This window comes from Cuculus canorus, chromosome 13 (genome assembly GCF_017976375.1).
Source record: "Cuculus canorus isolate bCucCan1 chromosome 13, bCucCan1.pri, whole genome shotgun sequence".
Taxonomy (NCBI): Eukaryota; Metazoa; Chordata; class Aves; order Cuculiformes; family Cuculidae; genus Cuculus; species Cuculus canorus.
The window spans coordinates 11,936,049-11,951,310 of record NC_071413.1 but is presented as its reverse complement, the minus strand read 5'-3'; the positions used below and the strand labels follow the sequence as shown (position 1 = coordinate 11,951,310).

The following is a 15,262-nucleotide window of genomic DNA, read 5'->3' as shown; positions in this document are numbered from 1 at the left end:
TCCACAAGTGGAAGATTTCCTCTGGCTAGTTTTGAAACACATGATAAGCAAGTGCTAGACACGTATAGATATAGGAATTATTAAGTATAATGTTTCAGAATCAGCATGCCAATCTAAACTAGCTTTATTTTTTAACAGATTATCAAACATAAGCACGAAGAACGTAATAGAATCGTAGAAGTTTTCAAGATTAGGCAACAGTCCTAAATGCGACTAAGAAAAGCATGTTTCCGTGCCATATTCAGAGTCACGTTGTTTGCTTTACCAACAAAAGAAACTTTACAACTCTGTATTCCTGTTTAACTATGCTGAGTCAACACAATAAAACACTCAACCTGGATGGTATTGCAACTGCTAACCAAGCTCCAATTAGGTTTCTTTCTGTTTCAGTTACCAATGTAAGAAAATAATTTGATATTCGTTTCCCCTTATCACTTTGCAGAAGTTAATTTTTAAGTTACAAATATCTACCTAAAAGCTGTCTGAAGTATAGGAATAGTAAGGAACCCTCTATTGCTACTGGTTAGAATCACTTTCCAGAAGAAAACAGTACTTTAATGCTTAAACATGCCAATCAACTAATAAATACTAAACTTCACAGACTACCAAGAACCTACAAAATCATGGTCTCATTTGGGAATATAAATGAAACTATGAAACCCTTAATCTGTTTTTTATAAGTTTCTTAGCTGAATTCTCAATTGAACCTCAGGTTCAATTTACAAAAAATTTAAAAAATATATAGAAAACAGTATCCTTTCACTAAATGAGGAAAGTACAAAACGCTACTGCTTTGTTAAAAAAAAAAAGTTATATTTGTCTTTTTCAACGAGCATCTTCAAAAAGGCAGCATGAACATCAGCTTCAGACCCAACCCTCCGCACTACTGAGCAGCACTTGGCAAGTTACATCACTGCTTTGTCTCAGCTTTTCCACTCAGGACTACTCACTTTCCTTTCCATTCTGCCCATGACAAATGCTATGCAGAGAGAATACACAACAGCCAACATCTCCCGACCTTCCTTGCTGCATTTTAATTTCTGAGTTGTGTTTTCTTGGGGAGTGGGTGGTGAATACAAAGCTAAAATAAATCAAGCGGGATGAATCAGTATACTAACAGAAACACTAGGTAAATATGCAGCTTTGCCTTGTTTATGCATATCTATTCTTTAACTAGACTTACACATATATAGCAGTATTATCCCTATAAAACTATTATATATACACTATCAGTACATATGTATATATACTTTACATATACTAATATATATATATATAGTGTATATATATATATATATATACACACACACTATAACACTCCCTAACAAAGTCGACATAATGCACTGCTGAGGACACACAAATTTCCACAACGAATGGAAGGTCAAGAAGCAGTCATTTGCCTAAGAATAGAATTTTATAGTTCATTGAAAACAGAATCAGAAAATATTAACATTTTACAGCTCTGTTAAGTACACATTTGCCTCATTTTCGCCATCCCATTACGATGTGTCACAGCACCGTTACAAATCCCAAACACAAAGCAGGACTCTAAAAACCATCATGACAGAGTGACTCGGTACAGACAGGGAAGATCCTCACCCAGGTACACCTGCAGACTCCATGCGGTTCGCTAAGGACACGTCGTGCGACCAGACATCGTACTGCCACTTACGGAGGCCGATGACACCACACAGCACATTCCCAGAATGAATGCCAACCCTCATGTTGATGTCCACTCCTGTGGCTTCTCTCACCTGCCTATGGAGGGAGGAGGGTATGAGAGCAAGTTACGCTCTTGACTTTCTCCCCTTTTCCTGGGGATCTGTTAAAGTTTAGTCTCATTATGCAATTAGCCCATAAACAACAGACAAACTCAGACTATCCAACTACAGCTAACAAATACACTTGAAATGTTGACAGGAAAACTAAGAATTACTTTATTCTATATCCTCATAGCCTCAATACATTAAAAAGTCTTTTGTGTTCTACTTACTTTATTGCTTCACACATGTCGAGTCCCATTTTAACACAGTTCCTGGCATGAACTGGTAAAGACACAGGCAGGCCTGAGACACAGTAGTAACAGTCTCCCAGAATTTTTATTCTCATGCATTCATTCTCCTGTGAAGTTACAGAAAGCATATTTAACAGGAAAAAAAAAAAAAAAAAAAAGAACTGCAAGCAACAAGTAAGCTTAATGACAGCAGAGCTTCTCAAAACTATACAGACAAATGGAAAGTCAGGCTTCATTCAATCCTTGTTGAAGCAAAGCTTACTTTTCTTTCCTCACACCCAGGTGCATAGATATTGCTCACTGGAGATCAACAGAGATGACCACTTCAAGCATTTCTGAAATGAAATCATCTTACTGGTTCCTGACTTTATTATTGGAACTGTTTGCAATTGAGAAACTATAAATAAAACTGTCACAGAATTTACCATCTAAAGGATGAAATCTACTTATCTATCTTATACTCACCATCTTTATTAACACTTGAATTATAGGCAGTTTTTTCACCTTTTCCTCAATTTTTGCATGGCAGCTTCATAAGTAACATTATGCTGTGTTCTAAAACCTGCACTGGATCTAAGGAGAAGTCAGGAATTAAGATGCCCAACCTGGCAGCTTTGCAGGAGCAAACTGGGTTTTTTTATTTCAGATATGACTGATGAGGAAGCCAGCACACACTGCAGTTTGCTAATTGCTAATGAAAGCCTCACAATGCTATGTGGCAGCAGAAAACTCTCTGAAGTGTGCAACAGAGGATACTGGTGCCCATTACCAGCCAGAGGAAAGGGGAAGAAGAAAGAGCTCCTCATACTGTCTTTTGTTAAATTACAGAAGAATTTTAACTACAAAGCTTGCAAGTCAGCCAGGGTTAATTCTGTGAGACTGTGTACTGTTTGACTGATGAGTAGAGGTGGCCTAATTTGGGCCAGCTGACACCAACCCTCCCTCTGTGGAAACAGCCCAGCAATTCATAGTATCATAGTACCGTGGTATAGTAAGGGTTGGAAGAGACCTTAAAGATCATTCAGTTCCAAACCCCCTATCATGAGCAGGGACATCCCACTAAATCAGGCTGCCCAAGGCCCCATCCAACCTGGCCTTGAACACCTCCAGGGACAGGGCGTAATTCTTCAATCAGCTCCCAAATACCCTAATTTACAACCAGCCCTAATCAGCTACAATTTAGCAAACTAAGCTGTTCTCCCTCTTCAATGGAAGGCTTAAGAGAACATCCATCATTCACTACAGTCTTATGCCATCTGGTAGGTTCTGAGCATTGCAACAAGTAACGAGTTTAAGACAACCTTGTGCTTCAGTTCCAGAGATTAGCAGGGAAACTCAGCCTTAGGTTAGGGTTGTTAGACTTCAGTATGCAGCTCAGTGTCCATGTTAGAAATCAACTTTTATTATGTGAACTGGAGCATTTTTACATTACGGAAAAGATGACTGAGAATACTCCTCAGAGGAACAGAAATAGCACAGAAAGCAGAAATCTCTTCTCATGGCTCAACCACAGAGTTGCAAAAGACCTTGACTCACTAAATCCAGAGGTCTTTTAAAGAGTGCAGTTTGTAGACAGGAGTGAGAAATTAAAACATATCACTCAAAATCTGGAATATTTTCTATTTTTTTATATGAGAAACAGTTGCAAAAATCACCAAATGTCTTCAACCTCAGTTTCTACTATGGCATAAAAAGCTCATGGCAACTAAGATGAGATGATTTATTCTCTATGTTCCCAAAAGCCACTTCAAAACAACACAGTCATAATAGTTTGACTCCTATTGGCCAGTACTTGAAGTTTCAACAGCAAGTCAATTCATATAAATACAAAGACTAGCAAAGTCATTTAGTCAAAAATGTTACCTAGGATTTTAGTCAGGTTTTAATCAGTGATATACATCAGAATTTATTCAATCCACAAAGGTTTAATTAAAACAATTTCACTATATGCTATATTAATAATTTCAGACTTTTCTCACTTTTCTTGATGATTTTTCAGAACTTTGCAAAACCACTGTTTTCTAAGTCCATTAATTCTCTAGTTTGCATCCAGTATATACAAATATAATCAATTATGAAATCAAACCAACAATTTAAACCCATGGGAAGTTTTGACAGGTCATCACTGGTCCTGACTTTGCCAATGCTAAATTTCTAGAACCAGAATTTGAGTTGGTATTTGGTTTTTTGATGTCAGATAGAATGCAGCAAAATGGAGCATTTATTTTCCTAAGGCTGTATTTGCCTTATAATACTAACAGAAATATCAATGAATATGACAGAACACATCCCAGATTAGAGTCAGTTTTAGAGGATGACAGAAAGCATTACACAATCATTCATGCAAAGATATATACAATGCGGTCCCTGTAATCTGTAAACTCAAACACTGAGTTTGTGATCACAGTTACAAAGAAATTAACCTTACCACTTCCAGGTGCTGCTTGAGAACTACTGTCAGCCTGAGGGGTCAGTAGTGAGGGTATGTCTTAATAAATCTACTTCCCATTCTTACATTCTCTGTAGTTATTCTTTACTAAATATTACTCCTAAGCTAAAGAACTCCTTGGTCTGATGCAATGTGACTGAATTCACAAGTTTAAGTGTGTGCTAAGAGTTCTCCATTTATAGCACCAACAAATAATCCTTCTAACTGGACACAGCAGAGCTGACCCTAAAGCTTGCATACAGTACCTCCTACAGCTCTATTACAATCATTCATTGCCATTAGACAATTCCCTGAACAATAAAGATGAACCTCCAGACTCGAGAATTGGCATTACAATTACAACTTGCTAAGTTTCCCAATTTTTGTTTTAAATTTTGGTTTGATGTGACTTTGCTGGTTAGGTTTAAAGCCAAAGTAGTCATCCCTTCGTGACTTCAGAAGCACTAACACCAACTGCCTTCTGTTTTGTGGAAAGACTTCCCCTCCCCGCAGTGGTGGCCTTCATCTTCTACTACACAATGAACTGCAACACCTACCTTTGCAATCTGATCAAACTTTCCAAAAAGTTCATTCAGCATCACTACCAGCTCCTTAGGAGAGCAGTCACTGGCAAGGCGAGTAAATCCTACAATGTCTGCATAAAGAATGCTAGAGAAGAACAAAAGGAAAAAACAATATAACTGAAATACGAAGATACAGCTGTTCCACAGTCAGCTTAAATATCAAAACGCATTTAACAGAGTATGTCACTTTCTGACAAAGAGCTCCATAAAAAAAGGATTCAAGTATCTGAACGGATTTAGAAGCCAGCACATCAGTTTGAGACATGTTATATTCTTGCAACAGGAAAGAAGCTCAGTTCAGCCTGAAAGGCTGCCTCCAAATTTTAATTTCACTAGAACATATGTGCCGTCACAAGTCAGCACCTTATATTAATACAATTACTTCTAGAGTTCCCCACCTACCTAACATTTTGGTGCCTTTTTACATACAGACTGTGGAAGTTGTTGTCATGCATTTGCCTATTATCATTGGTTTCCTTCAGCCGCTCGATGATTGCTAGCTTCATTTCCATTGAGATATGAGCTGGCAGTATGGACAAAAGCAAGTTTTCCTAAAAAAAGACAAGAGAAAATGTTTAGCGATGCAAAATTGTTAACACAGTAAATTTGAAACTGCAGGATTTCAGTAACTGCAAGAAAGAATTAAAAAAAAAAATAAAATGCCCTTAATCACATAGCTTTTGAGTAACGTGTGTCAGATTTTTACACTTATGCAGAAGTGTTGCATATTTTTTTCTTTTGTTCCTTGAGACCTAGATGTGACATCTCTCTGTAATCTTGAAACAAAAAAATTCAATATTCAGTACTACAATTTCTGGAAAAATGAAAATTTATTTTGTCCACCAGTCTCAGTGTTACGTTAGCTTTATCTGATAAAGCTTCTGGTAAAAGATTATATCCTGTAACAAAGAAACTATACAGTATTAAAAACCTTTGTGAATTCTCAAACGCTGGAAAAGCAGCAACAGATACAAAAGTGTCAATAATATGCTGCTGTAGCTTAAATGAACCTGGAACTGGTGCCACTGCATTAAAATCTTTTGAACCGAGTGAGAATACAGTCTCTTCAAAAACCACTTGCATTGTTCGACTATCCAGTGAACAGTTTTTCGCTGGCTTTGACTTAAAAGCCTCTTGTTCAAAGAAGACCCTGCTAAGTTGCTGGGCAGCCAAGGAAAACAAAAAGAGAATACTTTTAACCTAGGAAGGAATCTACCAGCCCAGAGGCAGGTTCACCACAGAAGAGAAAACATCATGTGGAGCAACTACAAGCAGGAACTTTTTCAGATGATAATGCCAGCAAAGTCAATACATGGTATAAATGGGAAAACACTGTCCCTTCTGACCAAATCTTTGTCCCCTTTTCCTGAATACTGAAGCAGCAGCATACAGATGGCAGTAAACTGCCAGGGTTACTTAACCAAAAAGAAATGACTTGGTATCCGACTGGGAAGAGGGAGTCCTTGAGCATCAAAGTACTGAACTATACTAGATATAGGCAGCAGTTTAGTTTGAGACTGCCCCCCAAAACACCTCCTCCCCCTCCTCTAGCATTTTAATACTAGGAGAGTCAACCTTGGGCATACATTTAAACTGATGGCAGGGCCCCAGTGAATGTAATGGGGCCATTTGAGGCTGACACATAACACAGTTTTCAAGGAAGTGATGATGAACACTGACCTGCATTTCTCACATCATTTTCACAGAGAAAAACAGGGTGGCAAAAAAAAAGGAGACTCAAGATTACAACACAGATGAAAATAAAGCTGTCTATAGACTTAAGCACATCTACACTTCAAACAAGCAGCCATAAAAAAAACAACCAACCAAACAAACAATGCTACCATGAAAGTTACCACATCACCCAGAGAATGCAAGTACGCTGCCTGTATAAGCTGATTAGATCCTACCCTGGCTGATGCGTGGGGAAATTCTGCCAGGACTTTCATGCAGATTCACCATCTCATCTCACAAGATTAGAATCAGAGGACAGATTCGCACTAGCAGTGTTCTCTGCAATTCGCTCAAGTCAGCCACTTTTCAGCCTCTTTATTTTATCTTATAATTGGTGGCCAGAGAACTCTGTACATACCAGCCTTATAGAGCTGTTGTTCTTTACCCTGCTGACAGCAGGATAGAAGAGGAAAGGCACTCTAGTTTTGGCTCTGATACTTCTTTAGACTCTTTCCTCCATAAGAAATTCATGTTCCTTGCTTATTCTTTAAATATCACTGGAGTTAATGGAAATAAACCATGTCATACTTGAAACCTGTAACCTACAATTTTTTTTTTCCTTAGGCTCCAATTTTCTCCTTGTAACAAAAGAAAAATAGTTTGTGAGACAAGAAAATACAAGAACAAATACTACTTTGGAATTCAAAAAAAGAATGTGACCAAGGAAACTCTTGAAATGACCTTACAAATATTTTTCAGGGCATTAAGGGCATGCTCTTAAGTTACTTTGGGCCAGTCCCAGTGACATTTTACACTAAGAAAAAAGTAACTAAAATAACTGACAATTACATTCTTGTTACAAATACTGTGATTCTCACAAAGACAACAGAGAACAGCTTCCTCCCTTTAACTTCCTTCTTTTGTTACGAATGGCACAGCTTTTATTTTTGGCATTAGGTGGGTACACAAAGATTGGACCAAGCCTCTCGCACATTAGCCACCAACCTTATAAAATCATAACATTTACACACAAACCCAAGCAATTCATAACAGGAATTAGTTCACTCACTTGTTGCCTCTTTTCAATCTTCAGTTTCATTCGGACCTGAATGCACTTCAATGTGTATCTATACAAATCCCAGGAAGCAACTTGCATTTGGCGTTTGTGAAATGCACCCATCAAGTTACCACAAAGAAAAATGACAGCATTGGCAAGCAGCTGCACAAGAAGAAAGAATATTTACCTATTGCAGAACAGTCATTGACACTTCACCAATACTCATACCAGTCCCTTAGAAACAATTAATCCCAGACCATATTCATTTTTCCCCTCTTATCACACCAAATTATAGCATTGCAATTAGCCAGGATGTACCTGGGAAATACAAGGTAACTTTCAGTCATGGGCATTCCTAAACAAACATACAGTAGGACAATAGAACAGAAAATGCTGCTATATCATTTAACATTTATTTGCAGGTACCAATGTTTGATTTAGGAAGAAATCAGTCAACAAACTCACATCAGAGTGCTGTGTGAAGTCTGACACACATGTGCATCAAAAGACCTGGAGTGCTCCTTTGAACACACCTTATTAATAAGCATTGGGAACCCTGAAGCACCCAGGCCCTGCTGACTCCCCAGGGCAGCAATGGCCCTTTTGATCCACCCTGTAGGCAGTGCCAGATGATGTTAGATAAATCCATTCGAAACAGCATAGATTGGAAAGAACGATTGTGACTAGGTTTGTCATATTTTTAGTAGCTTAGTTAAAAAAATAAAACAATAATTCTGCTTCTTCCACTTAGGTCAGGACACCAAAACACATGATAGATTAAAATAAGTGCAATTTCATGAAAGGCATGCAAAACATATACTAGACATAAGGAGGAGTTTCTTCACTATGATAGTGGTGAGGCACAAAATTAGGGTTACATAAAATAGAACCAGATATAAATTCGTCATTATCCTTGGCTCTTCGATGAAAAGCCTGAAAACAAGAAAGCAATACAAAGTCATCTGTGTCCTTTAAGAAAATCCATATGATTAGGCTTGCAGAGATAGGACCAGGGGCAACGGGTATAAACCGGAGAGGGGCAGATTTAGACTGGACATTAGGAAGAATTAGGCAGGCAGATGGAACTAGATGATTTTTAAGGTCTCTTCCAACTCAAACTATTCAATGATTCTATGAAACACATGCCCAAGCTCCAACTTCGTGAGTTGCAACATCCACGTGGAAGGTTGGAACTTGCCTAAACAGAATAACTATGCCAATATCAAATGGTAATATGACTAAAGTATTTAATTACTTAACCAAGTCATATTTCCTTACCTGAAATAGAATGGATTCCTTATTTTCCTTAGAAGTCATGCTTACCACAACGCTTAGAACAATAATATGGGAAAGAGCAGAGAGAACACTAATTATGACAGCATCTCTCATTCCAAAGGGCAGCATGGTATAAACTGTGAAGATCATGAAGAGAAAGAATGGCACCTTTGGAAAGACAGAAAGAAGAAAAGAACCACAAATACACATTATTAGGTGCCTGACAAAATGCAACATTAAGGAATTATTATCACATGACTAAAACACAAGACATTGGCTTGCAGCACTGAAAGCACCAAAACCAAATCTTGCTTTGTTACGTTTGCACTTCTATAGTTAAGAACAGCAAATTCTGTTTTTTCCCTGAGGTAAAAGCTTCTTCCTTAAGTTAAAAATACTGAATAGCTACTGTAAATCCATGGTTCTGGATCTAGGCCATAATACAAATCAGATTTTTGATATTTAACTGATAATTTTTATCTTTATTTGAAATAAAGAGGGGAAGGGGAAGAGTCAGTAAAACAAGATAAAAAGTCATTTTGATTTCATTAAAATCTCTTCTATTTACATTAGGAGAGTTTAGGAGGAGTTTCCTACACATTATAATATTTTTGGCATCGTGAAATCACCAGTCTTCTGATCAGAGATACCAAGCAATGAACTTTAGCCACACCCAGCTATGCCAGGATGTGTCATTAATTCTTATTGTTCACTTCACCTCTCCTACTGATTTGAAAACATGCTCCCTAGGGCACACCCAGCAGTGGAGCCCTTTATACATTTCTTGAACACCACTTTGACCCACATAAATCAACAAAGTAAGTATTATTAATGAAAAATTCTCTCAAAGATGAATTCATAGTAATTAAGATTTAGTAAAAATCTTAAATAGAAATACAGTTCAATTACAACTCAAAGATTAAATTCCCACATAGATTTAGGCAGTTATCCAATTTTCTCAGCTGAACTGCATTTTCACTATAATAAAGAATACAAACTAACATTAACTATAATAAACCAATAAAACCAATTTAGGAAAGTGAATCTAAACCTCAAGAAAAAAAATTATTATGCAGTTCTACCATTCAGAAAAAAAATAAAGCCCACAAAGACATTCATACATACTGAGTACCAGTTCTATGGAAGTACCTGAATGAACAAGATAGACATACCTGCTCCCACAGTTGATAATCATTTTCCTTTTCAAAAAGAGATACATATCCCACAATTAAGAAGCAAATCCAAATCATAACTCCAAATAACGTTAGCCATCTCCGAAAGAGGGATTCAATACATAAAAGTAAGTACATTACTGCAAATATGACAAGAGCAGCACATACTGCAATGATGAAGGCAAGATGATCATGTGGTTCCTGCAAAGGCAAAACAAAAGTGTTATAGCTGGTCCAAATGTGCCCCTTATAAAAATAGGGAATGGATCTATACTGTCCTGGAAACAGCTTAGATAGTTTTAAAATACGCCAACTTGAGTTCCCAAGCAGTTTAGCTGTGGCAGTATCAACACTTTCTGATATCCACATATACAGAGATGATGTAATAAATACTACTATAGATACCCAGTCTACTCCAGTTCCACCATTATAATTTACCAAACTAGTGGTTTGGGGTTTGTCTTTTAAGCTAAGTTCTAGCTATACTATCTTGCACAATGCAGATGTACCCAAAGAACTGCATTTAAGAAGTTCAAGCTTTGCTAAAAAGAAGCGTAACAGCTCCTTTCTCAAGTTTTACAGAAGAGGACTTGTAACATACAAATAACGTTGCTACTTTTTTTAAGACATAAAAGCTAAAAGAGATGCAAGTGCAATTGGCAAGATTACATTTGTTGCTAAAGAGAGACTCAAAGACACTTTATCATGAAGAACAGTATTTGGAAAGCAGTGTTAGAAGGCATTGAAGAATTATAGAACTTCCTTATTACCTTTTTACAACATTATCTTTAAATCAACTCCCCTTTTTGCCAACTGTCAACTGGGCTGGCTTGAAGAACACCCGACTCCTTTACAGAAAATCATCTTCTGCTACACAACAAAAAATTCTTTAAGTTGCATCTTTCCTATGCCTATAGGATTCCTGCTCTTTGCTAACTAACTATTAATTCAACAGATCACCTGTTGTACTGGGATATTTGTTGTTTTAATAGCCCCCCAAAACAGGAAAAATAATAGGAATTAATATCTACAAATTCTTAAAAAAAAAAAAAAAAAAAAAAACAAAACACCTCAGGAATTCACAACCAGTGAATCACTATTATTTTATGTTTCTTTGATGACTCTAAAAAGAAAAGGTTAGAAACGTAAGACATTTTAATCAACGTTCTTGTTTAGTCCTTGGCCCCTTTACCCTCTGTTACTTATTTACTATCATACCTACCATTCAGTATAGACTGATTTGTTCACAATATATAGGAAGGAGAGAACAATCTTTATAGTAACTGAGGCAGTGTCTGACAACACTTGTCTTCTCACCTGTCCCTTCAAAAACATACACAGCATTACATGCACACTTACTCGATTTCTTTCAATATTTCAAATTCAATACCATGTGGCTTGAAAAACTATTTAGCTAGAAAAGTTGTGTGCTCTTATAGCGATTCCTCATCATCTACGAAAAAACACTGAACACAAAGAAAAAATTATACTCACATCAGTGACAAAAAAGATTATAATTAGAGTAGTCCAGAAGATGATTGAAATGAAGAGCAGCAATAGCAGGAGTGGATGCTGCTGGCTTGTATAGTGGTACTTCTCATAGAGCGGGTCCGATATCCTGCAGTCGTCATTTTCGTTGAAGAAGTATTTACCTTTAGCTGGCATTTTCTCGCAGGCTGGCTGCTATTTCTCTCAGTTCCCAGTGCACACAAGAACACACAGCTGAAGTTACTGCTTCAAAGAGAAATTTTGCCTCTTTGCTGCTGCCTCCGAGATCTTTAGGTGCGCCACGTAACCCACGTTCTCTGGTTTTACTTCTCATGAGCATTAACTTCCGATTTCCAATGCAGCCAAAAGCAAGAATTAACCTCCTCAACACCACAGGCGATTCATCATCAGGTCGATGCATTAATCTTTAGATCAACTTGTGTTTGTGCAGATAGGAGATTTTGGCATGGGGTTTTCTTAATTATTATTTTCAAGCCTCTAAAGTCTCCTTTCCACAAGCTTGAATCTCAGTTCCTGGGACGAACTCTGCAGAGAGACAGTATCATTAAATTAATGTATTCGGGTAAGCATATACAGTACGAGGATTTAAAAAACCACCCTACATTCCTTAAACTTCCTATCTGCATGCTCTAACCAGCAACCAAAAGCTGTTTCTTATTGGCGGGGTGGAAGCCCAACAGCCTTGTGCGTGGGCAATGCTGCCCAGCAGCTGTAGAGGCAGGGCTCAGGCAGTGCCCACCAATGGCTGCTCTGCACACACCACTGCTCCTTTCTCTGACAACTGAAATGTTTTTGTATGAAAAATGTACTAATATTGGTTTGTTTCCTTTTGAGCAAATGACAGTTTGCACAAGCAGGTTGTGTAACTGAATACCAACAGCTCTTTTGAAACAATGTGTGCACATGTGTGTATGTATCTATTTAAAATCTTTAATCACAATATACGGTGCCTGTATTCTTTCTCAAAACATGCATCTTAAAATTTAAGAAAACCTTTTTTATTCCTTTCACACTTCTAGTTAAAAAGCATAGAAAATGAGAAAAAATACTGCTGCACAAGCCAAAATTCATTAAAAACTTTACTTTTTAAAAGTAAAGATGACTTAACATCTAGTTCTATGCATTTCATTCAATAGTGTTTCCAGGGCAATAGATATGTTCTGTTAACAATGAACATGAAGGAATGAATTGTATTGTTAATTACTAATGACCAATGTATTTCAAACAGATCCATCAATATAGTTCACTCAATGCCAAGAGATGTGAAAGACAAATCAGGGGGATGGGATGGACAGAAGCAAGGAAAACAGGATTTCAGGAGAAGTCTTATTTAAACTTGATAACAGGACAACTTCTTTCCTACTTGATTGCCATCACCATGGTACCAAGGCCATTGCTCTGGAGAGAAGGAACCCACTAAAAGACTTGTAGAACAGCCAAATCCTAGCCAGTTTGTCTTGGGCTACTTAATATCCAAGAAAAATTACTTTACATCTTGCTTTCTGTAACTTATTCTACTATGTCAATGAGAAAAACAATATAGAAACCATCTCCATCACACAGATCTATACTTTGTGGCTGTGCTTCACTTATCTAATGTTCCAAATATGAAAAAGATGTCAAACGTCAGCTTGGACTTACCTCAGAATATTATTTAAGAGTTTTACAGGACATAAGGTTGAGGAGACATGCCTCTTCAACGGTTTAATCCATTGCAATTAAAAAAAAAAAAAAAGAGATCGCTACCTCATCGATTTGTTTATTCCTCCACTGATCTTTATAGATATCCTGCACAAGGAATTATGAATGGCCTCTGGGTCATAACGTTTTTTTTTCTCAAAACTCTATTAGGTAAAGAGCCCCCCAAACCATACTTTATTGGTTTACTATAATGCACTGCACAAATGCTACTTGGAGACGAATAGTTCAACTCTGAATGAGTTTCAATTCGCATCCCATGTTCCACTGCCACTGCCATCCCCTTCTTAAAAGGACCCCAGCGCAACTTGTGCTCATTCAGTACAAGTTAAATATTTTTAAATTACAAATTACTTGCAAAGCACAAAATCAGCTATTTGAGAATCATGCAATTACATATTAGCTAAATAAACACATTTTTACATGTGACAAAGCTAATGACGTGTCAATCATCATCTTACAGTCAAATAAAGAAATACACACACACTTTAGTATAGAAATTCAGCTGCCAATTCACTACAAACCTTTAAAGAGCTATTTGGTTTTCCGCTTTATTTCTTTTCTTTAACATTAGTGGCATTACCTCTTCCCATTAACATACAAGACAGTCTTGCATTCGAGAAATTTTAACAGACCTAGCTGAAAGTCACCACTTTTTGTGTCTTTCCCCCTTCTCTAATTTTTTTCCAGGAACTTTTCAGAAAATTTAGAAGACAGACTAGAGAGAGAAAAAAAGATTCTGTCTCACAGATAGCATCACATGCTAGTAAAATCAATGTAACACACTCCTGTTTACATGTTTAAGAATCATGTGAGCACTGTGCACTACAGCATCACTTTTGCTTTTTTTGGCTATCGTTTCTTGGAGATTTTCTGTTCTGACACCACAAGAGAGGTGTAACCCTGAAACGGCAACAGGCCACAAAAAACAAAGGGAGCTCTTAAAAGCACCAGTGGCAAACACACCAAGCCAAATAGGGACTGGATATGGGCTCCTGCCACAAAGCCATGGAGCTGTCATCTTCTGTTTATGGAGAGAAAGCTCCACTTCTTCAGAAGCCTCCACTGCATTCTGAAGAATTAGAAAGGAGAAGGAACAACTCAGCAACTAAATTAGTACATATAAGAAATAACCCCAGCAGCGCGAGTTGGAAACTGCACTGAGAACCAACAGAAATGTCAAACAAACAAACGAATATGATTTAGTCAGATCTGGGTGAGCTCCACAGCCATCTGCATGCCAATTCAAATGAAAAACATTTGGTCAGATAAAGAAATTTGCCCAATGAATATGTAAGAACAAACACTGGACATGTGATAGGCATAAAAAAAAATTGGACAATATCATTCCTTCCAGAACATGAATCAGAACAGCTACAGCCTTCCAAATCACTCTGCTTCACACACCTAAGAATAAAGCTGTGTCAGATCCAGCCACCGAAACTTACCTAGTTAAGCAGTGGGCGCACACACACAGACACCCTCCACTTGCAAGCAAGAATGACATTTCTGTCTTGGACAAATCTGGGGATTTCAGACTCATGCATGCTTTCCTTCCCCTAAGTAAGAATTCTCAAGCACCGATAAACTCTCTGGTCTCCTACTGACAAAGCCATAGGATTTTGTAACAAAAAATATGAAAGCAAACATTTCAATCGTCTAACAGGCTTGGACTGAAGTTCTTTTGTTCTCCTGGCCTCACTAAAACTGTCCACAGTGCTTTGTGTCAATACACGACTTTTTCTTAAGAACTGGCCTGGACTCAACTGTCGCAGAATAGACACAACTTTACTTCAGAGCTTACAGAGACCAAGTGTTTTAAAGAAAACTAACTGAAACACGATCTCATGG

General features: G+C 37.5%; 1 protein-coding gene across 6 annotated transcripts in view; it reads right to left on the bottom strand.

Annotated features, from left to right (window-relative positions):
• Positions 1-15,262, bottom strand: part of ADCY7 (adenylate cyclase 7) — a 62,291-nt gene that overhangs the window by 20,294 nt on the left and 26,735 nt on the right. For all 6 annotated transcript variants that reach the window (XM_054078635.1, XM_054078636.1, XM_054078637.1 and 3 more), the window contains 8 exons: positions 11,699-12,238; positions 10,205-10,405; positions 9,036-9,200; positions 7,770-7,919; positions 5,429-5,577; positions 5,000-5,111; positions 1,994-2,121; positions 1,600-1,758 (listed from right to left, as the gene is read on the bottom strand). In XM_054078635.1, the coding sequence (XP_053934610.1) occupies positions 1,600-1,758; positions 1,994-2,121; positions 5,000-5,111; positions 5,429-5,577; positions 7,770-7,919; positions 9,036-9,200; positions 10,205-10,405; positions 11,699-11,869 (1,235 nt within the window). In that variant the 5' untranslated portion in view covers positions 11,870-12,238. The remainder of the gene's footprint in view (positions 1-1,599; positions 1,759-1,993; positions 2,122-4,999; positions 5,112-5,428; positions 5,578-7,769; positions 7,920-9,035; positions 9,201-10,204; positions 10,406-11,698; positions 12,239-15,262) is intronic.